The sequence below is a fragment of the Oryctolagus cuniculus genome, chromosome 16, assembly GCF_964237555.1.
Source record: "Oryctolagus cuniculus chromosome 16, mOryCun1.1, whole genome shotgun sequence".
Lineage (NCBI taxonomy): Eukaryota > Metazoa > Chordata > Mammalia > Lagomorpha > Leporidae > Oryctolagus > Oryctolagus cuniculus.
The window spans coordinates 26,463,290-26,488,723 of record NC_091447.1 but is presented as its reverse complement, the minus strand read 5'-3'; the positions used below and the strand labels follow the sequence as shown (position 1 = coordinate 26,488,723).

The 25,434-nt window shown below is 37.9% G+C and overlaps 1 protein-coding gene across 8 annotated transcripts in view; it reads right to left on the bottom strand.

Moving 5' to 3' along the window:
- SEPTIN7 (septin 7) overlaps positions 1-25,434 on the bottom strand; it is a 107,713-nt gene that overhangs the window by 23,131 nt on the left and 59,148 nt on the right. For all 8 annotated transcript variants that reach the window (XM_070059715.1, XM_070059718.1, XM_070059712.1 and 5 more), the window contains 4 exons: positions 24,194-24,300; positions 9,960-10,060; positions 7,717-7,851; positions 1,472-1,589 (listed from right to left, as the gene is read on the bottom strand). In XM_070059715.1, the coding sequence (XP_069915816.1) occupies positions 1,472-1,589; positions 7,717-7,851; positions 9,960-10,060; positions 24,194-24,300 (461 nt within the window). The remainder of the gene's footprint in view (positions 1-1,471; positions 1,590-7,716; positions 7,852-9,959; positions 10,061-24,193; positions 24,301-25,434) is intronic.

Sequence of the window (25,434 nt, the reverse complement as noted above, 5' to 3'; positions counted from 1 at the left end):
CACACAATTCAAAATAGCAGAGAAATTATTTTAAGATTAGTATTTGAAATAGCATGCCATAAACAACATAAAATACAAATGGAATGAATAAGGTAAAACACAGAAACAGATGTTTCTCATAGAAATAAGTATACTATACATAATGTAATAAAACATTCTAAAAATGTATATGAATTTAATACAACTTCAAAGTAAATTTCTATTTGTAATATGAGTTTTGACATACTCTAAAATTCACATCTAAAAAGGTGAAAAAGTATTTTGCTTCAAGGAGCTCTAAAAAAGCAGTAAGAGATAATGAACGCTAAGCTTTTAAATATGATATGAAGTCACTGTGGTTTTCAAAAAAATAACACTGCCTAAAATGTAAGAGGCTATAGAACAGGAGAGGGTTCTAGAAACTGACGCTACAATTCACAAAATGTGACATCTGACAAACTAAACCCAACAAAACGAGGAAAATATCTCATTATTCAACTCAGTATTAATAAGATAACTAGGTATGAGTTTAGAAAAAAGTTTATATAAGTATTCCATAAAAAAGGATGAAAATAAAATTGACAGAAGGAACAAAAGTGAAAAAAGAAAACATATTTGTGAAAAGGAACGAGAATTAAACACCCAGAATGTTTACATAAAGGACCTATATAATTACATCTAGGCATTATCAAGTACTATCCTTCAAAAAGACTAAGGACTTGAAGAGGATGTTGACAAAAGTGGTTTAAAAAAAAAACAAAAAACCTGCTTGAGAAAACATTCAGCCTTTCTGGGAAAAAAGATAAAAAATTATGTGCACTCAAAGTTTTAAAAATAAAAAATGACAAAGAATAAATAAAAATGAAAAAACACTGTTGTAAAGGTTATAATGAAACAGATATACCTGTTAAAAACATTGAAAATAGCCATACTTAAAAACCGACAAAGGAGGCTGGCGCTGCGGCTCACTAGGCTAATCCTCCACCTTGTGGCACCGGCACACTGGGTTCTAGTCCCGGTCGGGGTGCCGGATTCTGTCCCGGTTGCCCCTCTTCCAGGCCAGCTCTCTGCTGTGGCCAGGAAGTGCAGTGGAGGATGGCCCAAGTGCTTGGGAGACCAGGAGAAGCACCTGGCTCCTGCCATCAGATCAGCACGATATTCTGGCCGCAGCGCGATGGCCTCGGCGGCCATTGGAGGGTGAACCAACGGCAAAGGAAGACCTTTCTCTCTATCTGTCTCTCTCTCTCACTGTCCACTCTGCCTGTCAAAAAAAAAAACAAACAAACAAACAAAAAAAACTGACAAAGGATAAAGTATGCTATGCTAATGGATAAAAGCACTGAAGGCAGAAATATTTTCAAGAGTTATTTTTAATGCAGTATAAACAACAACATGTAAAATTAGCAAGATAAATGCGCTGTAACACATCATACTAAAAATAGTAAAGACTGAAAATATAATACAAAAATCCGAGTTAACTGATTCTGCTCACCTGTTTTTTAAACTGTTGGCATTCCTCTGGCGTGAGCGTGTCTGCTTTGGCAATAAGTGGAATGATGTTCACTTTTTCGTGCAAACGTTTCATAAACTCAATATCCAATGGCTTCAGTCTGAAACATACAATATTTAATATGACTGAATTGATCAATTTGGGGGAATAGATTCTTCACATCTCCAGTGTTATTAAATTCAACATAACTACTTTACTTACTTCTCAAAAACATTCTCTGAAGATGCATCACACTGCAGAACAGGGCTTCAAGAAGCATTGGAATAACTAAGAAGTCTTTGAACATCCTGATCATGGGGTTCTGCTAAAGAGGGACTGGAAAAACCAGAAAGGCTTCTAATTGAATTTCCTAGAATTGCCTTACCCTTGTTTACTCCAAATCTGAGACGCATGCTCTTAAAGAGAATTCTCAACAGTGCCTTCATTGATTACAATCTGGGTGCATCCTCCTTTCTGCTACTATCCTTTCAAGATCACCAAGTATTTCCAACTGTGTAATTTTCCTATTATGCAGAATATGACATTACTCCCTCACAAGCTCTGCTTCTTTAAAGTACTTTTTATGATCTTCCTTGTAAGCTAGTACCTTAAAAGGTACATTCTGTAGAATTCTCTATTAGGTCTTCTTTTGTTATTCTACATTCTGTATCATTATTATGATGACAATGGACTTCTATTAGACTCTTAGATTTTCATATCCAGACCAGATCTCACTCTTAAATTCCACACTTGTGCTTAATCCAACAGATATTCTACTGGGACAACCCACGGATTCCTTAAAACCAAAGCTCATATGAATCCCCATTTTCTCTCCTCTTCTATGCTTTTTATTTTAGTAAATTATATATAACCCATCTAATTACTTAAGGCTGAAGCCTAGGATTCTGTAATCCTCATTTCTAAATATTCACCAAGACCTGGTAAACAAATACATATATTTAATCTCCATTTCCATTACCTCTAAAGATTTATGTTTGTTTATTTGAAAGGTAGGGTGACAGGGTAGAGAAGGAAGGGGAAAGAGAGAGGTTGATTTTCCATGGGTTGGTTCACTCCCCAAATGGCCCTAACAGTCAGGGCTAAGTCAGGCCAAAGCCAGGAGCCAGAAACTCCATCCCAGTCTACAAGATATCTTCTGCTGCCTTCCCAGGAACATTAGTAGGAAGGTGGATAAGAAGTGGAGCATCCAGGATTTGATCCAGGATGCCATCATTGCAAGCAGTGGCTTAACCTACTTTGCAATAACACCAGCTCCCACATCCACTACTTTTAGTTCAGGCCACCAAGATCTCTGGAATTGGTAAGTATGTATATTTGTTTGGTTTCCCTCCAAATCTTCCACACTGCACCAGAATGATCTTTGTAAATCCAAATTTGGTTTAAGTCATTCTCTGACTAAAAAACCTCAGTAAAGGTCAAATTCCATAGCTAGTGTAGCCTGCAAAGACTTGTAAGGAGGGCCAGCGCCAAGGCTCACTATGCTAATCCTCCACCTACGGTGCCGGCACCGTGGGTTCTAGTCCTGGTTGGGGCACTGGTTCTGTCCCGGTTGCTCCTCTTCCAGTCCAGCTCTCTGCTGTGGCCTGGGAGGGCAGTGGAGGATGGCCCAAGTGCTTGGGCCCTGCATCCGCATGGGAGACCAGCAGGAAGCACCTGGCTCCTTGCTTCGGATCAGTGCAGCACGCCGGCCGTAACGGCCATTTGGGGAGTGAACCAACGGAAGGAAGACCTTTCTTTCTGTCTTTCTCTAACTCTGCCTGTTAAAAAAATAAATAAATTAAAAAAAAAAAAAGAAAAGAAAAAGACTTGTAAGGAACCTGATTTTTAAGCTGGTCTCATCTTGCAGCACACGCGGTTCATCTTTTGCCACCTCTTACTTATGATGTGCTAGTCCTTACATTTTTAACTCCTTACATTTCCTAGAAAGTACCATACTTGAACTTCTGGCCAAGGTTACTGTTACTACCTCTGTCTGCAACATCCTGCATTCTGACTCCTCTTCTGCTTGTCCAAATTCTTGCTCATTCTTTAGGTACTGGCTTACAAGCATTTTAACTTTGGGAATCTTTTTCTGCCTTAGGCATATATAATGTTCTATACAGTAACTACAGATGTTTTTCCCATCTTCTCACGAAAGATCCTCCAGAGCAAGGACTTTGGTCTCATTCACCTGTATCCCCAGCACTAGCACAAAACCTAACACTTGTGAAGGTGCCCATTATTTGTTGACCAAAGAAGCTGTTGTGAATTTCCTTATGTCCTTTAGTAACTTTAAATGAAAACCAAATAAAGCCCTCACATCTAAAATATATTATAGACTAAAAAAAAAAAAAAAAAAACTGAGAATATTTTACATGGGAACATCATTTTACTAATAAGTTGACTAGCATTTTAAAATACATAGAGAAACCAGTATATATTTAAAGCTGGAAGACTAGGGCCCAGAGACTAAAAAAGTAACCTTTTTTTCCCCAACAGAATACAGTATTTGCCGGCTAATGCAGACAAAGAAGTGAGGAGAGAAGAAAACAGATATAAAGAATTAAAACAGCTGTCTCTTATTCTAATTCTTATTTTGAGTTCCTTAGAATTTGATATTGGCATTCAAAGAGGGAACAATATGGAAAATAGAGAATGGCTGAAGTAACACTGCACTACATATATTATCTGTAAACACTGTTCCCATCACTTAGTGCTAACTGAAAGAAACTATTTGAAAAAAGGTTAAAATTTGTTTTAAATCAATTATTATGATAAATACTAAATACAAAGTCATGACCCATAAATTTATCTCAATTTTTAAGTTTATACTTCCTATTTTAAAGTATGACAAATCTGAATTACCACTACCTCATTAAGTTTACATCATATTATTTATAAAAAGGTATAAGCTTGTGACAGAAAAGCAGAGTTCAGTTAATCTAAATTTTTAGTCATTCTTGAGCTCATTTAATACAAAATACTAAAGCCAAACTGCAAGCTAACAGGATTTTACATTTAAAATCAAAACAATATTTGCTAAATATTCTTTTTTTATTTTAAAGAATTTTTATTTATTTGACAGGTAGAGTTACAGTGAGAGAGAGACAGAGTGAAAGGTCTTTCTCCCATGGGTTCACTCCCCAAATGGCCGCAACAGCCGGAGCTGCGCCAATCCAAAGCCAGGAGCCAGAAGCTTCCTCCCGGTCTTCCCATACGGGGGCAGGGGCCCAAGGACTTGGGACATCTTCTAATGCTTTCCCAGGCCACAGCAGAGAACTGCATTGGAAGAAGAACAGCCGAGACCAGAACTGGCGCCCATATGGGATGCCGGAGCCACAGGTGGAGGATTAACCTACTGCGCCATGGCATCGGACACTTTATTTGCTAAATATTCTAATATTACAAGTTTTGAAGAGAAATATTTAAAATTAATGGAAATCAACTTTTTAGATATAAAACAAGGACTAAAGAATATCTAGATCAGCTACAAATTTAACTTTAGGGAAAAAAAAGGAATACCTGACGTAAGTCTGAATAAATCATCTTGTCCTTTTAAATTAGTATATAAATTTCAGAAGTGTACAAAATATCAAAGGCGAAAACATTTAGTTCACATGTAGACTATGTACTCATTGAAATTTTTCCTCTTTCTATTTAGCTTTAAATTAGTTCATCCTTTCACCAAGAAATTTAGTTTTTAAATTTTTAAACAACAGAAAGTCCTTTATAGAATTTCTAGAAGAGGCCGGCGCTGCGGCTCAATAGGCTAATCCTCCACCTAGCGGTGCCGGCACACCGGCTTCTAGTCACGGTTGGGGGGCCGGATTCTGTCCCGGTTGCCCCTCTTCCACGCCAGCTCTCTGCTGTGGCCCGGGAAGGCAGTGGAGGATGGCCCAAGTCCTTGGGTCCTGCACCCCTTGGGAAACCAGGAGAATCACCTGGCTCCTGCCTTCGGATCAGCTCAGTGCGCCGGCCACAGCGGCCATTGGAGGGTGAACCAACGGCAAAAAGGAAGACCTTTCTCTCTCTCTCTCTCACTATCCACTCTGCCTGTCAAAAAAAAAAAAAAAAAAAAAAAAAAAAAGAACTTCTAGAAGATAAATCATATTAGAGGGGAAAGACTATATTTAACATCCAGGCATATAGCAAAATAAATAACTACAGGGTAAATGACAAATATATATTTTATATATGTGTGCATATATTTTGAAGAGAAAAATCTTCTCTATAAAATTCACTGAATGACAGATTTTTTTAAAAAGTGGCAATCAATATTAAAAGGGAAAAAGAACACTTAAAAATTCAATTTCCAACTAAGTTTTTAATTTTAATAGCAATTATTAAATAGTAAACAATGCAAATAAAATAAAAAACTATTAAATAGTAAACAAGGCAAATTATAAATTAGCCCTGAATCCAGTGATCATTTTTGGTAGATGAGGTAGGAAAAACTAAAAATATACACTGACCAATTTACATTTACTCTAAAAACACAGTCACTCTAAAAGAAAACCTACAGACTGCCTGCTCAGGCATGATACAAAGCCATGATTATTAAGATGTGTAGTATTAAAGTCGAGTGAGTCAAGGTTCCGAAACTCTCTACATATAAATCAGTGGCTCCTTCTCTCAATCCATGGTATCACATACCAATGGGAAAAATTTTCCTCCATTTCTAAAAATAGCGCAGTCTAAGAAACTGTTCAAAAGCCTATCTGTATACACAGGAAATAAAAATTTTGAACTTCCCTCCCCTGAGAAAAACAAGAAATGGCCCAAAGCTATTAAACATGACTGAATTCTATAAAAAATTTTTCTCCAAAAAACAAAATGATAAAACCAGAATACCCTTTCTATTTCCCATGCAATTTTAAGAAATAAATTCCCCTCCCAGGGGGTAAGGAGGAATGTGATTTCATGAGAATTATCAAAACTTGGATAAAGTCCAAAAAGGCTAAAATAATAAACTTTATTTTAAGCTGACAAATTTCTATCGACTTAACTACAAGATTAAGATTCCACTCAACTGACTTCCAGGAAAAAGACCTACCAAGTTAAACTGGAATGATATAAAATATACAAGCTACAGAAATACACATAAAAGGATGTACAATTACTTTTTTTGAGCATTATAAGTAAATGAGTTAAGTGATTTCAATATGTAAACTTCTGAGATTACTGTAGAGTATCAGACACAAAAGGAACATTTTTACCAGTCCAATCTGACAGTGTAAAAATTTTATATAATTAAGGCTCCCTGCTCAACCAAGAAAGCAGCTAAAAATGGGAATCAGTTTATCTAGGACAACATGAGACAGAAGCAGGAAAAGGGTAAGAAAAGAAAGCTTATGAGTCAACTGGGTCACACAACTGTAATTTGGTTGATACATGGTTTACTGCTATTTACTGCACTACTCCAGTGGTCCCCTTTAGGTAGAGACACAGTGAAGTTACAATCAGGCGCCTGAATGACACTCAGTCATTCATCCAAAGGATAAGAGTAATTAGAAAATTTGCAGTTGACAATGACACATACTGGTATATCTACTCAAAATGACAGAGGAAGGTACAAAGAAGAAAAAAGGGAGTACAGGCTAACTACTATCAAACAGAATAATTAGATCAGACAAATGTATAGTTGCTAAGATCTGAAGTCCTAATAAATAAAAAGTTAGTACTGATGATACCTAAACAGTGTGACTGTGTAACTCAGATGAAACAGAAGCCAAAAAAAAGATTTACTGAAGAAATAAATGAAAAAAAAAAAAAAAAAAGAAAGAAAAAGAAAAAGAAAGTAAACACTGGTACCTGGTTTTTTTTTGATTACCATCTAACAACCTAAATAAAAAAAAAACTTTGGAATTTCTTAGAATATGCCTAATCCTAATTGTTGTGGCTTTGTGTCTTTAGTTAGGTAGCTCATTGTGGCTTTGTGTCTTTAGTTAGGTAGCTCAATCAGTGGCAAAAAATGTTCAAAATGAAAGCTAAGTAAGCCACCTTGAAAATTCAAGCCATGGCAAACAATGTTTCTTTCCATTAAGCAGATAAAATCTGTATGCACAGGAAACTAAGCAGTAAAATCAGTTGGCTTATCTAGGATTTAAAAAGATTTGTTTCAGGCATTGGTACTTAATAACTGATACAGTTATATGTACTCCACAGATATAATGATTTTATAATATGCACACAAAAGTAAACAATAATAAACAAAGAAAAAAAGGTACTGGAAGCATAAAGGTACTGACCCATGTCCTGAAGGAGCAATGAAATATAAACAACACTGCACCCTGTTATCAGGCATCTGGCGTCTGTTCACTCGAGATTCTGCATTTAGGTAGTCCTCAAATTTACTATCAATGTAATCGATAACAGGCTGCCAGCTACAGAACACATAAAAATAAAACAATTAGTTGTAATACTATAAATGAATGAACTGATATCTATTAAGAAACAATAATCAGTATTTTTAAATAGGCAAAATCAATCTACCAGTGGAAGACAACTCAAATTATTCTGACTACAGACTCAAAAACAGGTATAAAATTCCCAACTCAATATTTCAAAACTTTCTTTTTTTGTTTTTTTTAAAACTTTTATTTAATAAATATAAATTTCCAAAGTACAGCTTATGGATTACAATGGCTTTTCCCCCCCATAACTTCCCTCCCACCCATAACCCTCCCATCTCCTGCTCCCTCTCCCATTCCATTCGCATCATGATTCATTTTCAATTATCTTTATATACAGATCGATTCAGTATATATTAAGTAAAGATTTCAACAATTTGCACCCACACAGAAACACAAAGTGTAAAATATTGTTTCAGTACTACTTACAGCATTAATTCACATTGCACAACACATTAAGGACAGAGATCCTACATGAGAAGTAAGTACACAGTGACTCCTGTTGTTGACTTAACAATTTGACACCCTTGTTTATGGCATCAGTAATCTCCCTAGGCTCTTGTCATGAGTTCTATGGAAGCCTTTTGAGTTTGCCAACTATGTGATCTTATTCCGACAGGGTCATAGTCAAAGTGGAAGTTCTCTCCTCCCTTCAGAGAAAGGTACCTCCTTCTTTGATGGCCCCATTCTTTCCACTGAGATCTCACTTGCAAAGATCTTTCATTTAGGTCTTTTTTTTTTGACAGAGTGTCTTGGCTTTCCATGCCTAAAATACTCTCATGGGCTCTTCAGCCAGACCCGAATGCCTTAAGGGCTGATTTTGAGGTCAGAGTGCTAATTAGGACATCTGCCATTCTGTGAGTTTGCTGTGTATCCTGTTTCCCATGTTGGATCGTTCTCTCCCTTTTTAATTCTATCAGTTAGTATTAGCAGACACTAGTCTTGTTTATGTGATCCCTTTGACTCTTAATCTGATCATTATGATCAACTGTGACTGAAATTGATCACCTGGACTAGTGAGATGGCATTGGTACATGCCACCTTGATGGAATTGAATTGGAATCCCCTAGCAAGTTTCTAACTCTACCATTTGGGGCAAGTCAGCTTGAGTATGTCCCAAATTGTACATCTCCCCCTCTCTTATTCCCATTCTTATATTCCAAAGAGATCACTTTTCAGTTAAATTTAAACACCTAAGAATAATTGTGTGTTAATTACAGAGTTCAACCAATAGTATTAAGTAGAACAAAAAAAAAAAAATACTAAAAGGGATAGAGTATTAAGTTGTACATCAACAGTCAGGACAAAGGCTGATCAAGTCACTGTTTCTCATAGTGTCCATTTCAGTTCAACAGGTTTCCTTTTTGGAAAAGGCTAAAAGAAAATGACTTATTTAGTGACAAAACACAGCCAAATAATATTAGCGTATTAATATTAGCATACTATTTGCATTGATAAGTATGTTAATGCTAAGACCTTTTTAAAATATGAAAACACTTATATCATTTATAATTTCAAATAATTTATTTAAACTGTACAAAAACCTCATAATGAATGTACTTGGATATCTTAATAGTTGACAGAATATTATCTAAAAAGCAATGTAGGATTCAAAGAAAAATAAAAACAATGTTTATAAAATCTTGAGAGAATTACTTCAGACTACAATTTCATAGATGTTTTCTTCACTTCAGACTTATGGAAAAAAGGAAGATCTAAAACTGAGGTTAAAATTAATATGTGATAGAAAAATTCATACAAATGGATATACTTATAATAAAATGAAAAGTTTTAAATTTTTTATACTAATGATAACCCTTGAATCTATCTATGGTTGTTTTAAAATTTGTCTTAAAAATAATTTTCATAGACATCAACTCTATTTCATAGAATAGGAAACTAGCTCTTAGAACTTAAGAAACATTGTCAAGAAATGGTAAACTAAATATTATGAACTCAAGTTATATCTCTTGAAGTTTAATAGCCTCTAAGACGAAATGTTTAAAACATGAATCAGAAAAAGTCTAACCATCTTGTTACCAAAAATATGGTGGAACACAGTGAAGACAAACCCTTCTTACCAATTACTGTTATCCACTGCATCTCCAAATCCTGGGGTATCAACTATTGTGAGCAGCAACTGAACACCACCTTCTTTGATTAAAACTTTGGATTGTTCCACCTGAAAGAGTTATTGATGTAGATTTTAATGTCATATATTACACCTGCAGTTTCCAAAAAGGGTTAGGAGGCAGGGATGCTTGGGTTTATTAAAACCAATTAGGAAACTGTTGGCAGATCAAATATGCACATTATGATTTTCATTAGAATCAATGATTGTGGATACTGAGTCCTGATCTACTTCACAGAAAAGCACACATGTAAATAGTTTACCAATCTTTTGGCAAACTCATACTGAGTTTATGGCTCATGCTTGGTTTTAAAGGAAAGAGAAACTAATAAATTACCAACAGTCACTAAATCCATACAAATCTTATATAACCTAATGTGCATCTAGTAATACAAACAACCAATCAGAATGATTCAGTGCTTCATGGAGTTTGAATATGATTTATCAGATAAGCTAACTTATCATTTATTTACCATTTAACTTACATTTATTGTACATGTATTTCTGGACTATCTCCATCTAATCTGGTCTAAACCAATTAATCAAATGAACTTATTACCATTTTCTCAGCTGTAATCTTACTTGTATTTATGTTATGGCTAAGATAAAATTCTCTTCTCAAAGGTGACACTCTACATTCTGGACAATGCAATCAACAAAGCCCCAGCAGTGAATACAATGTATTCCAGCAGGGTGTACTAACTGATTAAAATCTTGAGTTCTCTACAGGATTTGAAAAATGTTCCATTTGAGCAAAGATGTTAGACAATAACAACAAACCTTAGCACAATTTAAGATTTTCTATGGTAACTCCAAACTGCCTATCAGAAGGTACATAGCATTCTCCTGGGCAAATGCTGTTACTAAATGTAAACTATCAATTTTCAGGAAAACATGACACAAAGTAAACATTGAACCAAACATAGAAGAGAAATAATTCTCCCTGAAAAAGAGGGGCCTTCATTTGATCATACTTGTATCAAGTGCTTATTAAGGCTATGGGCCTCAGGTATGCTGGTAGGTTATTTTAACAGACAAGAATTTATACTCAAGGGAAAGGAGCTGTGATACAGTGAGTTAAGCCACTGTCTGGGATGCCCCTACCCTACAACTGAGTGCCTGGGTTTGAGACCACTCCACTTGCAATCTAGTTTCCTGGAGATGGACACCCTAGGAGGCAGCACATGATGGCTTAAGTACATGCGTCCCTGCCACCCACACAGGAACTCAGAATAGAGTTCCAGGCTCCTGGCTTTAGCCTAGCCCATCCCTCGATGTTGCAGGCACATGAGGAATGAACTAGCAGATGCCTTTTAAATAAAATGAATAAATTAAAGAAAAAAAAGACATTCTCGGTCTTGTAAAAAAATTAAACTTTTGGGTGTTCAATGCCATAAAATGATAGAAATTATTATCAGGATTAAAGGGAAAACTTGCTCATGGGTACATGAAAAGCCACTTCATTTATGAGGATACTCCAAAGATTTATGGAAAATGAAATTAAAGTTTCTGTTGATGCAAAAAAAATTTTGAAATCTGCATAATTTTTTCTTAATATACATTTCCCATCAATATCATGAAGACTCCTTATAATGATGATTTCAAAGTATTTTTGCATCAAAAAAATTTATTATTTAATTTCATTTTCCATGAAGTTTTTGAAGTACAGTCATGTTAATCAAGAGGGACTAGAGAGGAAAAGTGACTCTTTTCTGGATAGAAAAGCTTTATACATCATCAGAAATTATAGAAATGAGAATATTTGGGACATTGTGGCACAGCAGATTAAGCCAACACCTGTGATGCTGGCATCCCATATGGGAACCACTTTGAGTTCCAAGTGCTCCACTTCTGAACCAGCTCCCTACTAATGGTCTGGGAAAAGCAGCAGCAGATGGTCCAAGTGCTTTGGCCCCTGAAACCCACATGGGAGACACAGAAGAAGATCCTGGCTCCTGGCTTCAGCCTGACCCAGTGCTGGCTGTTACAGCCATTTGTCGATTGAACCAGAAGATGGAAGAACTCTATCTCTGTAACTTTGACTTTCAAAATAAATAAATTTTTAAAAGGGTGTGTGCGTGGGGGGGGGGGGTGAGATGAGGATGTCCTCAATTCCCCTTTGATATATATTTAAAAAAAAAATTTTTTTTTTTGACAGGCAGAGTGGACAGTAAGAGAGAGACAGAGAGAAAGGTCTTCCTTTTGCCGTTGGTTCACCCTCCAATGGCCGCCACGGCCGGCGCGCTGCAGCCGGTGCACCGCGCTGATCTGATGGCAGGAGCCAGGTACTTCTCTTGGTCTCCCATGGGGTGCATTGGGCCATCCTCCACTGCACTCCCTGACCACAGCAGAGAGCTGGCCTAGAAGAGGGGCAACCGGGACAGAATCCGGCGCCCCGACCGGGACTAGAACACGGTGTGCCAGTGTCACAAGGCAGAGGATTAGCCTAGTGAGCCACAGCGCCGGCCCCCCTTGGGTATTTTTATAGATGCTTGCTAATGCATGAAGAGCCTGGGACAGCGGAACAAGAAAGTCTGTAGCAATACTGTTCAATAGAGCACATTGTGATGACAGAATTGTCCTCTATCTACACTGCCCAATACAGAAGCCACTTGCTTTGAGGCTACTTAGCTCTTGTCTTATGTAACCAAAGAACTAAATAATTAGTTTCCTTAATTTAAATGAACTTAAATAGCCACATGTGGCTAATGGCTACCAAAAGTGGGCAATGATACTGCAGGAGCAAAAGTTCATTGTTGTTAAGAATTTTATTATTTTCTTTAGATTTTATGTATGCATTTGAGAGGTAGAGCTATGGACAATAATAGGGAGAGACAGAGAGAAAGGTCTTCCATCCGCTGGTTCACTCCACAAATGGCTGCAAGAGCCAGAGCTGGGCTGATCCAATGCCATGAGTCAGGAGCTTCCTCTGGGTCTTCCATGTGGTGCAGGAGCCCAAGCTCTTGGGCCATTTTCCACTGATTTCCCAGGCCATAGGATAGAGTTGGATTGGAAGCAGAGCAGCTGGGACTAGAACTGGCACCCATATGGGATGCCGGCGTTGCAGGCAAAGGATTAACCTACTGCACCACAGGGCAGGCCCTTAAGAATTTTTCTATTAATCAGAATAAAGCTTATTAAAATTGAAAAAAGGGAGTTGGCGTTGTTGTACAGCAGGCTAAGCTGTGGCCTGCGATGCTTGCATCCCATTCAGATACTGGTTCAAGTCCCAGCTGCTCCACTTTCAGTTCAGTTTCCTGCTAGTATGCCTTGGAAATCAGCAAAAGATTGTCCAAGTGCTTGGGTCTCTCCACCCACACAGGAAACCTAGAAGATCCTGGCTTTGGCCTGGTCCAGTATTGCCTATTACAGCCATCTGAGGAGTGAACCTGCAGATGGAAGATCTCTGTCTCTCCTCTCTCTGTAACAATGTCTTTCAAATAATTAAATAAATTTAAAACAAAACAAAACAAAAACTAGGAGCCACCGCTGTGGCACAGCACAGAGAGTTAAAAGCCCTAGCCTGCAGAGCTGGTATCCCATATGGGTGCAGCTTCGAGTCCTGGCTGCTCCACTTCTGACCTAGCTCTCCGCTAAGGCCTGGAAAGCAGTGGAAGATGGCCTAGGTCTTTGGGCCCCTGCACCTGCATGTGCGTGCGAGACATGGAGGAAGTTCCTGGCTCCTGGCTTCGGATCATCTCAGCTCTAGCCATTGATACATACAATGTATAACTAAGAGAACTGGAGAGTGAACCAGAGGATGGAGGACCTCTCTTGCTTGCTTTCTTTGTAACTCTTTCAAATAAATGTATCTTCAAAACAAACTAACAAACAAACAAACAAAACTAAAGAACAAATTGCAACTTGGACACAAATGTCTAGGGAAGGGCTTCTTTTCATTTAGACATTTAAGAGGTCACAAAATTTGTCTTTTAGACCAGTGTTCTTCAAACTGTTTTCTTTGTTTCTAATACTTGCTACCAGTGAAAATTTTGAGTGTCTCAAATATAAGTACATCTATTTATCTGCCAAATATGCCTGACAATCTGAATATTAAATATTAGTAAGCATCAATTTTTTATAATTAAAAAATTAAAGATCAATAAATAAGTTATAATGTTTTCTGATCTTCAGTGTCAACAATGGATATACACCATTCAGAACAGCAGGCTGATACATACAATGTATAACTAAGAGAACATAGCTTGCTTGATACCAAGTTACCCTAATTAAATGAGTGGCAAAACAAAAACAAAAAAAACTCCCTCCAACCACCCTCACACACACACCAACACATATATACAGAAAATAATGATTATCATTAGTGTTAGAGTATCAAAACTTAAAAAAAAATGGTATTACCTTATTCAGTTTATGAAATTTACATTTTATTTATCTGGTGATCCTACAGTCAAAGGACAACCTGGTTAAATGCAATATCTCACTATTATTGGTTAACTCACTCCCACCTCTCCATCATAAAAACAGACCATTTATTTAGGATAATTATCACTTAAGCAGAAATTTCCAAAGTGATCAAACAACTCATTTATCTAATAATTCTTCTAAATGATACCACACTATATATTAAGAAACTGAGACAAAGTATAATTGTTTTAAATTATCATTTCCCAATTTTACTTCAAACCATTTGATTTTCATAATTAAACAAAGTCCATTCTACCATTAGTAATATTCTATATTCTAATGGCACAGCTTAACAGCTTCAATTTTTAATGTTTCCTTGTTTTAAAAAAAAAACTTCAACAACTTGTTTATTGATTTGGTAAGAAAAATGAAGATTTCAGTCTCACATACTTTAAAGAGTATATTTATACAGCTTCGCTTTGTCTTTAGCCTCTGAAAATCTGTATATCCATAAATGGTCAAATACAAAAAGTTAGCAGCATATGGAAGAGATCCAGAAAACAACTATAAGCTACTGCCATTCACAGAATCCAACTGTATCCTATCATTTGATTTTGCAAGTATCCTCGAGGGATTCATGGAAAACAAATTAGTTCAAGTTCAGGAATTTCAAACTTTTTTTTAACAAATCTATTCCAAATGGCCATTTTCCCATGCACTTTCTTCAGGAAGGTCACATCAGAATATTTTATGGCATCACTCAGCATTCTCTAAGATTAAATGAATAATTGAAAACCAAAGGAATGAATCAAAGGCATTTTTCAACTGTTTCTCCCAGAAAAAGAAATTAAACCAAACTCATGATATTGTTTACATAGAATTAATTCACTAGGGCCTCTTTTCATTTTCTAGACTCCAGTAATCCAAGATACTCATTTTTCTAATATTGTTCAGTTTTTCGATCTGAGGGGGAAATAAGGGGCAAATCATCAGTGTTTATTACATAGCTTAAAATCAAAAGACTGATAAATACAAAAAACATTTTAACTTAATGTTTATGAACCATTTATTAAAGTAAATAAAATTATTCTTTAATTAAATATATAAAATTTTGAACAAAGGGTTAAGATTTTCTACCAACAGCTTACCTCTGGCCCACATTTACTCAGGAGGTAGCTCTACAACCAAAGCTCTAAAAGAGGAACAGTCTGAGAGATTCCACTCACCTCTAACACCAGAGCTATCTAATTTGATTATTCAATGACTGTCGCTCCCCCTCTTCGTGGAGGAACGACACAGGACCCTGCGCTGTTCTTTCGTCTGCTCGGCCCTCCCCGGGTTTGCTGCTGGTTCTTCCAGGGTTGGCTACTATCCCTTCCACCTCCGTGGAAGGGCAGTTCCCCCTGGCCACATTCCCCACTTCCGCAGGGGAGCGGCACACCGCCGGCCGGCTCTCTCGGGGGCTGCACAGGTTCCCTTAGATGTTCCCCATAGATGTTCCCTGGTGCATGCCGTCTCTCTCCTCCTTTATAATCCTCCTCCGCCAATCCCAACTCGGCTGCCCACACGCCGAGTACGCTGCTCTCCAATCAGGAGCAAGTCCTACAGTTAATTGGTTGAACTGGAGGCAGCTGTGCGGAAGCTGTTTACTTCTCTCCCAACGCCATATTGTGGGAGAGCAGATGCATAGAATAAGTCTTAATTCCAGTAACTTAGTCTAGTCCGGTTTGCTCCCCACAAATGACTCTAATGACAAACATTAGCTTAAAGTTTCATCATGTTCCACAGGAAAGTGAAAAGGGAATGACCAACAGTATAAGGGTACCCTAAAAACTATTTTCCTCTTATCCAGATCAGAACTAGTTTTCTGAGAATAAAGCTGATCCAAAGTGTCCACCTATTTACCACCACCTACTTCTAAACCACCGCTCTTCATTTCCCTGTCTCCTTACACTGAGACCTCTAATTGTTTGCCTTTTTTGTTTTCATTCAATTTTTAATCCTCCTCCCAAACCTTCATTTCTTTTCCCTTTCAGCTCAGATCCCATTCTGGATTAACCTATCCACTCATCTTTCTGTTCACTTATCATAAATTTCAAAACCTTTCACCTCAGTATCTTTCCCAGTATGGTTCTTCCAAAGCCATCCAGCCACCCTTACTATGTCTGCTACTGTACTCATCAAAGTACCTTACCTATACTTGAAGATAAGAGAGCATTCCCCATTTATCTGAATCAAACCTGAGCCTTTTCTACAGTTCAGTGGAACAGATCGCATGCTTCCTAAAGCTAATTTCTTAATTTAAAGAGATCTTGTGGGGCTGGCACTGCCACGTAGCAGGAAAGCTGCCATCTGCAGTGCCAGCATCCCAAACATATCCCAGTTACCACCATCCAGATCAAGATAACAGGACATTTCTAACTCGCCAGAAGGCTTCCTTGTGCTTCCTCTCATTTAGCATTAATACTGACCCATGCCATCTTCATTCCCAGCATCCTCCCCCCACAAACAGATAAAAACTTTACTGATTTCTGTCTCCATAGATTAATATTGCCCCTTGTTAACCTTCAAATATATATAGTCAAGTATCTGATTTTTTTCATTCATGATTATGTTTGTGTTATATCAGTTGAACTAATAGTTCTTTTTCATTGTTGCATTATACTGTTGTAGGAACATATCAGTAAATAGCCCTATTTAGTATTTGTGTTGATAATTTTTTACTAATTGGACTTTTTTGTTCATGTCTTTTTGTAGACATAGACACTGACTGGTATTGTGTGTATGCATAAAGATAGATTCTGGAGGTGAGAAAATGTGAAAGCAGTCGATTCTATTCCTAGAATACTTTGCTTTGTAGACTCACTGATAAAAATTTATAGCACCAAATTAGGAAAATGTCCTGTTAACATTGGCTCAGTTTTGATAATTTTATAAACCATTACCTAACATACATTTGAATGCTTCTCATACCATGCTTTGGGACTGTAGTCAAAGCTAGACCCAATGAAAAGTTCCTAAGGATCTCACAAACAGGTGAAAAAATATAGAGATACTATGATTCAGAGAGAAAGCTGCTGCTAATAAGGTTCTGTAAAGATGACTTTGGCAAAGATAGATGTTACAGAACTTGTAGCGATAGAGAGCAAGATGGTAGAGGCTTGAGATGTGAATGGTAAGGCAACAGCTATAAAGGAAATTATGAGAAGGAATATCGAGAAGTGAGTGTAATGGACTGAAAGAGTGATTTGATGGCCGGCGCTGCGGCTCAATAGGCTAATCCTCCGCCTAGCGGCGCCGGCACATGGGGTTCTAGTCCCGGTCGGGGCGCCGGATTCTGTCACGGTTGCCCCTCTTCCAGGCCAGCTCTCTGCTGTGGCCCGGGAAGGCAGTGGAGGATGGCCCAAGTGTTTGGGCCCTGCACCCCATGGGAGACCAGGAGAAGCACCTGGCTCCTGCCTTCGGATCAGCGCGATGCGCTGGCCGCAGCGCGCTGGCAGCAGCGGCCATTGGAGGGTGAACCAACAGCAAAAGGAAGACCTTTCTCTCTGTCTCTCTCTCTCTCACTGTCCACTCTGTCAAAAAAAAAGAAAGAGTGATTTGATTACTAGGGAGTCAGCCCTTAGATATGAGAAACTGAAGGTGTACAGGAAATAATGTAAACAGTTGTTAAGAATTCAAAAAGTGATAAGATCTTTTTTTTTTTTTAAGATTATTTATTTGAAAGGTAGAGTTACAAAGAGGCAGAGGCATAGAGAGAGGTCTTCCATCTGTTAGTTCCCAATCCCCAAATGGCCACAATGGCCGGAGCTGGGCCAATCCAAAGCCAGGAACCTGGAATATACATGCATGTGTGTGTGTGTTGTACACTAGTGCATATGAAAACTCATAAAACTCTATGCCTAAATTTGTGCCCTAATCATAAAAGTGTCTTCACTATAAAACTGAGAAGATAAAACAGAAAGTAACAAGGAGAAAATATTTCATAATCTCACAATGTGGAGAATCTGTGATGACAATCCAATATGAATACTATTTAATATATGTTCTGCAATACATGGACCATTACAGAATAAACAGTTATAACCACATAACTAGCAATCTCTCATTATATGAGTAAATATTTTGTTGAATATCAAACTAGATTTCTATGTGTTGTAGTCCTGAGATTACATATGCCAATGTTTTCATCTGTTTAAACACTGGCAATTGTTACTACATGGTTACATGGCTGAATCAAGAGAACTAGCAGTAGTTTCCTGTTACTTCACACCTAGTACCTAAAGGGAAGTCAATAACTTCGAGTATCATTTGCAAATCTACAACTAGTGAGCAACAGAAAACATTATGCAAGTGTTTGGCATAGCAATTTAAGGTGTCAGTTGGGATGCTCATATCCCATATCCAGTGCATGGGTTTGAGTCCCATCTCCAATCCCAATTCCAGCTTTCTACTCGTGGAAGGTAGCAAGTGATGGCCTTAAGTGTTGGGTACTTGCCACCCACACTAGAGGCCAGAATTAAGTTCCTGGCTCCTATTTTATATCTGACCCAGCCCTGGCTGTTGCAGGCATTTGTGTAGTAAACCAGTGAATGAGGGATTGCAATCTGTGTATCTCAAACAGAATAAAAACAAACAAACCACAGTGCCAGCATCCCATTCAGGTGCCAGTTCAGGTCTTCCTTTCTGCACTTCTGATACTGATCTTTGCTATGGCCTGGGAGAGGAGTGGAAGATGGCCCAAGTACTTGGGCACCTGCACCCACATGGGAGACCTGGAAGAAGTGTCTGGCTCCTGGCTTCAGACTGGCCCAACTCCATTCATTGTGGCCATTTGTGGAGTGTACCAGCAGATGGAAGACCTCATTCTCATATTCTGTCGCTCTCTCTCTCTTTCTGTCTACCTCTGCCTCTCTGTTACTTTGCCTTTCAAATAAATAAATAAATAAATCTCAAACAAAAACAAAAACAACAAAAAAAACATGACTTAAAAAGCAAAACAAAACCTGGGCCAGTGCTGTCACTCACTTGGCTAAACCTCCACCTGTGGCGCCGGCATTCCCATACGGGCACCAGGTTCTAGTCCCGATTGCTCCTCTTCCAGTCCAGCTCTCTGCTGTGGCCTGGCAAGGCAGTGGAGGATGGCCCAAGTGCTTGGCCCCTGCACCCACATGGGAGACCAGGAGGAAGCACCTGGCTCCTGGCTTCGAACCGGTGCAGCGCCAGCCATAGCAGCCATTTGGGGGGTGAACCAACGGAAGGAAGACCTTTCTCTCTGTCTCTCTCTCTGTCTATAACTCTACCTGTCAAATAAAAAACAAAACAAAACAAAACCAACCCCAAATGTACTCTTCTAAGTATCTTTTACTAGGCAGCTTCAGACAAATAAGCCATATGGCCTATATTGGCAAGTTCTATGTTCTTTTAATACTTTCATTTATCACATTTCTATGATGAAGAGATGGTTTCATTGAGCAATCAATCTGCCTTAGTTGCATAACTGGGACAACTATCTTGCTATGTCATAATTTTTTTTGAGATTTTTTGATTTCTTTTTTTTCTTTTTTTTTTTTTTATTTAATAAATATAGATTTCCAAAGTACAGTTTATGGATCACATTGGCTTTCCCCCCCATAATTTCCCTCCCACTCGCACCCCTCCCATCTCCCGCTCCCTCTCCCATTCCATTCGCATCAAGATTCATTTTCAATTATCTTTATATACAGAAGATCGATTCAGTATATATTAAGTAAAGATTTCAACAGTTGGCACCCACACAAAAACACAAAGTGTAAAATATTGTTTCAGTACTACTTACAGCATTACTTCACATTGGACAACACATTAAGGACAGATCCCACATGAGAAGTAAGTACACAGTGACTCCTGTTGTTGACTTAACAATTTGACACCCTTGTTTATGGCGTCAGTAATCTCCCTAGGCTCTTGTCATGAGTTCTATGGAAGCCTTTTGAGTTTGCCAACTATGTGATCTTATTCCGACAGGGTCATAGTCAAAGTGGAAGTTCTCTCCTCCCTTCAGAGAAAGGTACCTCCTTCTTTGATGGCCCCATTCTTTCCACTGGGATCTCACTTGCAGAGATCTTTCATTTAGGTTTTTGTTTTTTGTTTTTTGTTTTTTTTGACAGAGTGTCTTGGCTTTCCATGCCTAAAATACTCTCATGGGCTCTTCAGCCAGATCCGAATGCCTTAAGGGCTGCTTCTGAGGCCAGAGTGCTGTTTAGGACATCTGCCATTCTATGAGTCTACTGTGTATCCTGTTTCCCACGTTGGATCGTTCTCTCCCTTTTTGATTCTATCAGTTAGTATTAGCAGACACTAGTCTTGTTTATGTGATCCCTTTGACTCTTAGACCTATCAGTGTGATCAACTGTGAACTGAAATTGATCACTTGGACTAGTGAGATGGCATTGGTACATGCCACCTTGATGGGATTGTGTTGGAATCCCCTGGCACGTTTCTAACTCCACCATTTGGGGCAAGTCTGATTGAGCATGTCCCAAATTGTACATCTCCTCCCTCTCTTATTCCCACTCTTATATTTAACAGGGATCACTTTTCAGTTAAAATTTAAACACCTAAGATTTCCAGATTCCTCCATCTTGTTGCAAATGACCGGGTTTCATTGTTTTTGACTGCTGTATAGCATTCTATAGAGTACATGCCCCATAATTTCTTTATCCAGTCTACTGTTGATGGGCATTTGAGTTGGTTCTAGGTCTTACCTATTGTGAATTGAGCTACAATAAACATTAATGTGCAGACAGCTTTTTTGTTTGCCAATTTAATTTCCTTTGGGTAAATTCCAAGGAGTGGTATGGCTGGGTTGTATGGTAGGGTTATACTCAGGTTTCTGAGGAATCTCCAGACTGCCTATGTCATAATTTAAAAGGAAAACATGAGGACGGCATTGTGGAGCAGCAGATTAAGCTGCTGCCTGTGATGCTGGCATCACATGTGGGCACGGATTTGAGTTCTGACTGCTCTACTTTCAATCTAGCTCCCTGCTAATGCACCTGGGAAAGCAGTGGAGTTTGGCCCAAGTTCGTGGGCCCCTGCACCCACATGAGAGACTTGAATGAACTTCCTGACTCCTGCCTTTGGCCTGGTCCAGCTCTTGCTGTTGCAGCCATTTGGGGAGTGAACCAGTGGATAGAAAACTGATCTCTTTCTCTCTCTCTCTCTCTCTCTCTCTCCCTCTCCCTCTCTCCCTCTTTCTCTAACTCTGCCATGGCTCACTAGGCTAATCCTCCGCCTGTGGTGCCGACAGCACAGGTTCCAGTTTCTGCTGGGGCGCTAGATTCTGTCCCAGTTGCTCCTCTTCCAGTCCAGCTCTCTACTGTGGCTCGGGAGTGCAGTGGAAGATAAACCCAAGAAATAAGCAAAATAAACCCAAGAAAACTGATATTTGTTGGGCCAAACATTCACAAAAGTAGGTGATATAATAAAGAAATGTTAATCCATTTATTAAGAGCCAGTTAATCCAGTAAACTGAAATTCATTATCTATGGTACAGCACATAGGAAACAGAGCGAACATAGTTTGGCAGAGTACAAACTACGTCAAACTGCTTGAATGTGAATCCCATCTCTGCCACTCACCAGCTATTACCTCTGTGACTTACAAGCTACACAATCTCAGACATATCACCAACTCTGTGCCTCAATTTTGTCACTCGTAAAGATGATAATAATTCACTAAGTGTTCAGTTTCATTATTAATGTTTTCTTGGCATTATATTATAAACTAGAACTACAAAGAGAATTCACCAGGTTCTTCACCAAAAAACTACTGGTAGATAGTGAAAACCTAATCAATTTTTTTTTTATTGTTTCTGAACTTAGGACTCTACACGTTGGCACTCGCTCGCTCACTCTCTCTCTCTGCCTCTCTTCTCTCTATGTAACTCTGACTTTCAAATAAATAAATAAAGTCTTTTAAAAAAAAAGTACTCTACACTTTAAAAATTGCACAAAGTTACTGATCTTGAATGTAAATAGCTAAATTGAGAAAGTTTTAAGTTTATTTTCTTACTGAGGATTAAAATTTTCAATACTGCTCACAAAATAAGCCATGTAGGATCAATATTTTAGAGCATATGTTTACAGGTAATTTTTAAGTATTAAGCACAAAAAGCCTAAAACAAAGATAATAATTTTAAATGCAAGAAATAGTTACTTTCCAAAATTAGCCCTCAGGGATCTAATGACTAAATTGCATCTTGCAGTTTGATACATACAAGTTTCTTTCAAGAATATCCAGGCTACTCTTTCATTTAGTAAGCTAGGAATAATCACTACCACTCCTCCAATTCCAGCTTTAAGCATCACTTCCTCAATGAAGCCTGCTCCAGCCAGAACTGGAGCAGAACTGTTGTTTTCCCTCTTGGCTTGAGCCAAATTAGTCTATCAGTCCACCAACAAATTTTCAACCAATAGTTTAGAGCAGTGCTGTCAAACAAAAATGTAAAGTGAATTATGTAATTTTAAGCTTTTTTAGTAACCACTTTAAAAATAAGAAACGTGAAACTGTTTTGTATATAATAATAACCCAATATATCCAAAATATTATCACTGTAGCATATAATCAATATAAAAATATTAATGAGCTACTTTATCTTGTTTTATACACTAAGTCTTCAAAATCTGGGGTGGTATTTCACCTCAATTTGGACTGCCTTAAAAAAAAAAAAAAGATTGATTTATTTATTTGAAAGGTAGAGTTAGAGAAGGACAGAGAGGGTGATATCTTCGATTTGCCAGTTCACTCCCCAAATGGCCATAATGACCAGGGCTGGGTCAGGCTGAAGCCAGGAGCCAAGAGCTTCATCCAGGTCTCTCCGCGTGGGTGCAGGAGCCCAAGGATTTGATCCATTTTAATTGCTTTCCCAGACCCATTAGTGGGGAGCAGCCAAGACTGGGATCCATGCCCATATGGATACCCACACTGCAGGTCGTGGCTCAACTCCTTGCACCATGGCACTGGCCCCAGATTACCCTTATTTCTAAAACCCAGTCACATGTGGCTAAAGACTACTGTACTGAAAAGTGTAACTCTTCAGTATAATTTTTTGCTATTTAAAGTTAGCAGCATCAGCATCACCTGAGATATGCAGAAACTAAGCTCACCTCAGAACTATAAGAATAGGAACTAAATTTAAAAAGATTACCAGGTAATCTGAATGATATTGAAGATTGAGAAGCACTAAATTCGACCACACATAGCCAGGGAATCTTACACACTTGCTATTGCCATTCAATTATGTATTATCCAACTACTTACTATACAATACTGTATTTAAATAAAAATAGCTTTTCTAAGTTTTTCACTACACTGCCTTCTGCAATGGTAAAAATGTCTATGTCTATTGATATGGTGCCCCAAAAGGTAGTCCTTTACTATGTGTGGCTATAGAGTATCTGAAATCTGTGCTACTGATAAATTGCATTTTTCTTTTAATTTTAATTGATTTAGAAAAATAAAATTTAAATTTATGTAGTCATCTGTGGCAAGAGGCTGCCGCACTGAAGAGTCAATTCAAGGAGTATTATTCTGTTATGTCACAGTGTCATCAGGACAAATCTGACAGGTTCTAATCAAGGTAATTCCCCTGGTAAACTGTACCACCTATGTATGTTTTCTTTTTTAATTTTAAGCAGTCATGTATACCACTGTACGTTGGCAAAGGGCAAATCTGCCTACCTATAGGCAGGTATAATAAAAGTCAGAACATGTGTTTTGTGTACTGTAACATTATTCCAGTTTATTATCAATTAACTTTAATAACATACATACCTGTACAGTTTTTTTTATTCTGTGAGAAGGACCTGGATACTCTGGAGAATACAAATCTGTGAGGAATAACGAGTTGATTAATGTTGACTTTCCCAGTCCAGATTCACCTAAAAGAAATGGGGAAAATCTGTTAAATTCAGTTATATTACCCACCTTAGATGTTCACTCACTGCTTTAATCAAACTTGCTTTTCACATATTCTTCTCAATGAGTCAAGTAAATTATATCAGAAAGCATACTACAAAGATCCTCTATTAGAATATGTATTTCACCTTCAATTTTCTATCTATTAGACTCAAATTTCTAAGGATCCTTTTCAGCTTTACAATTTCACTATCTCTGTTCTTTAAAAGTAATTTATTTAAATGCAATTATCTGCATTTTATACAATCCTAGAAACTAAAATTGGTAATTATGAGAAGTCTTGTAGTTGGATAACATATTGCTGTTGCAATGATAAACAGTAAAGGTATAAGTCTTTAATTTGAGATAATAATAAATTACCAAAGCATGAAACCTTTCAAAAAAGGAGGGGAGCAGAAATCTGTTGATTCAAAGAACACAAAACTCTTAATCATGAAAGAAGCACTTCCCTGAGCCAGCATTGGGAAACAATGATTAAAGTTTTTCCCTGACCTCTAAACAGCATGTACCTTATCGCACTAAGAAACTTTGAAATGCCTTTACCTTTTTTAATGCAAATACCTATCTATTTTTTCACTTAAGATTACAATTATCCTCACTGGATTTTTTTCTGTATCTTTTAAAAGCTTAAAATTCACTATGTGAATACTCCCTTGTACATCTGATCTACAATTTCACTATAAGCAATTTTTAACATATTTTGCTATATTTAAATAAACTTCCACAAATTCCAACAATTTAAAATCAGGGGCCAAAGCTTTCAAATTCAATTCCCAGGTGATAATCCCAAAGTTAGTAATATAACAAGAGATAGTTAATCAACTTTCTTTTTAAAGATTATTTATTTGAAAGGCAGAGCAACAGAGAGGGAAAGAGAAAGAGATCTTCCACCCATTCGTTCACTCCCCAAAATGGCTTCAACAGCCAGGACGAAGAAAGGAGACAGGAACTGCATCCAGGTATCCTGCGTGGGTGGTTGGGGCCCAGATGCTTGGGCAATCACCTGCTGCCTTCCCAGATGCATTAGCAGAAAGCTGGACTGGAAGTTGAGCAGCTGGTATTCCAGCACTAGGTACACAGGGTGCAGCTTAACCTGC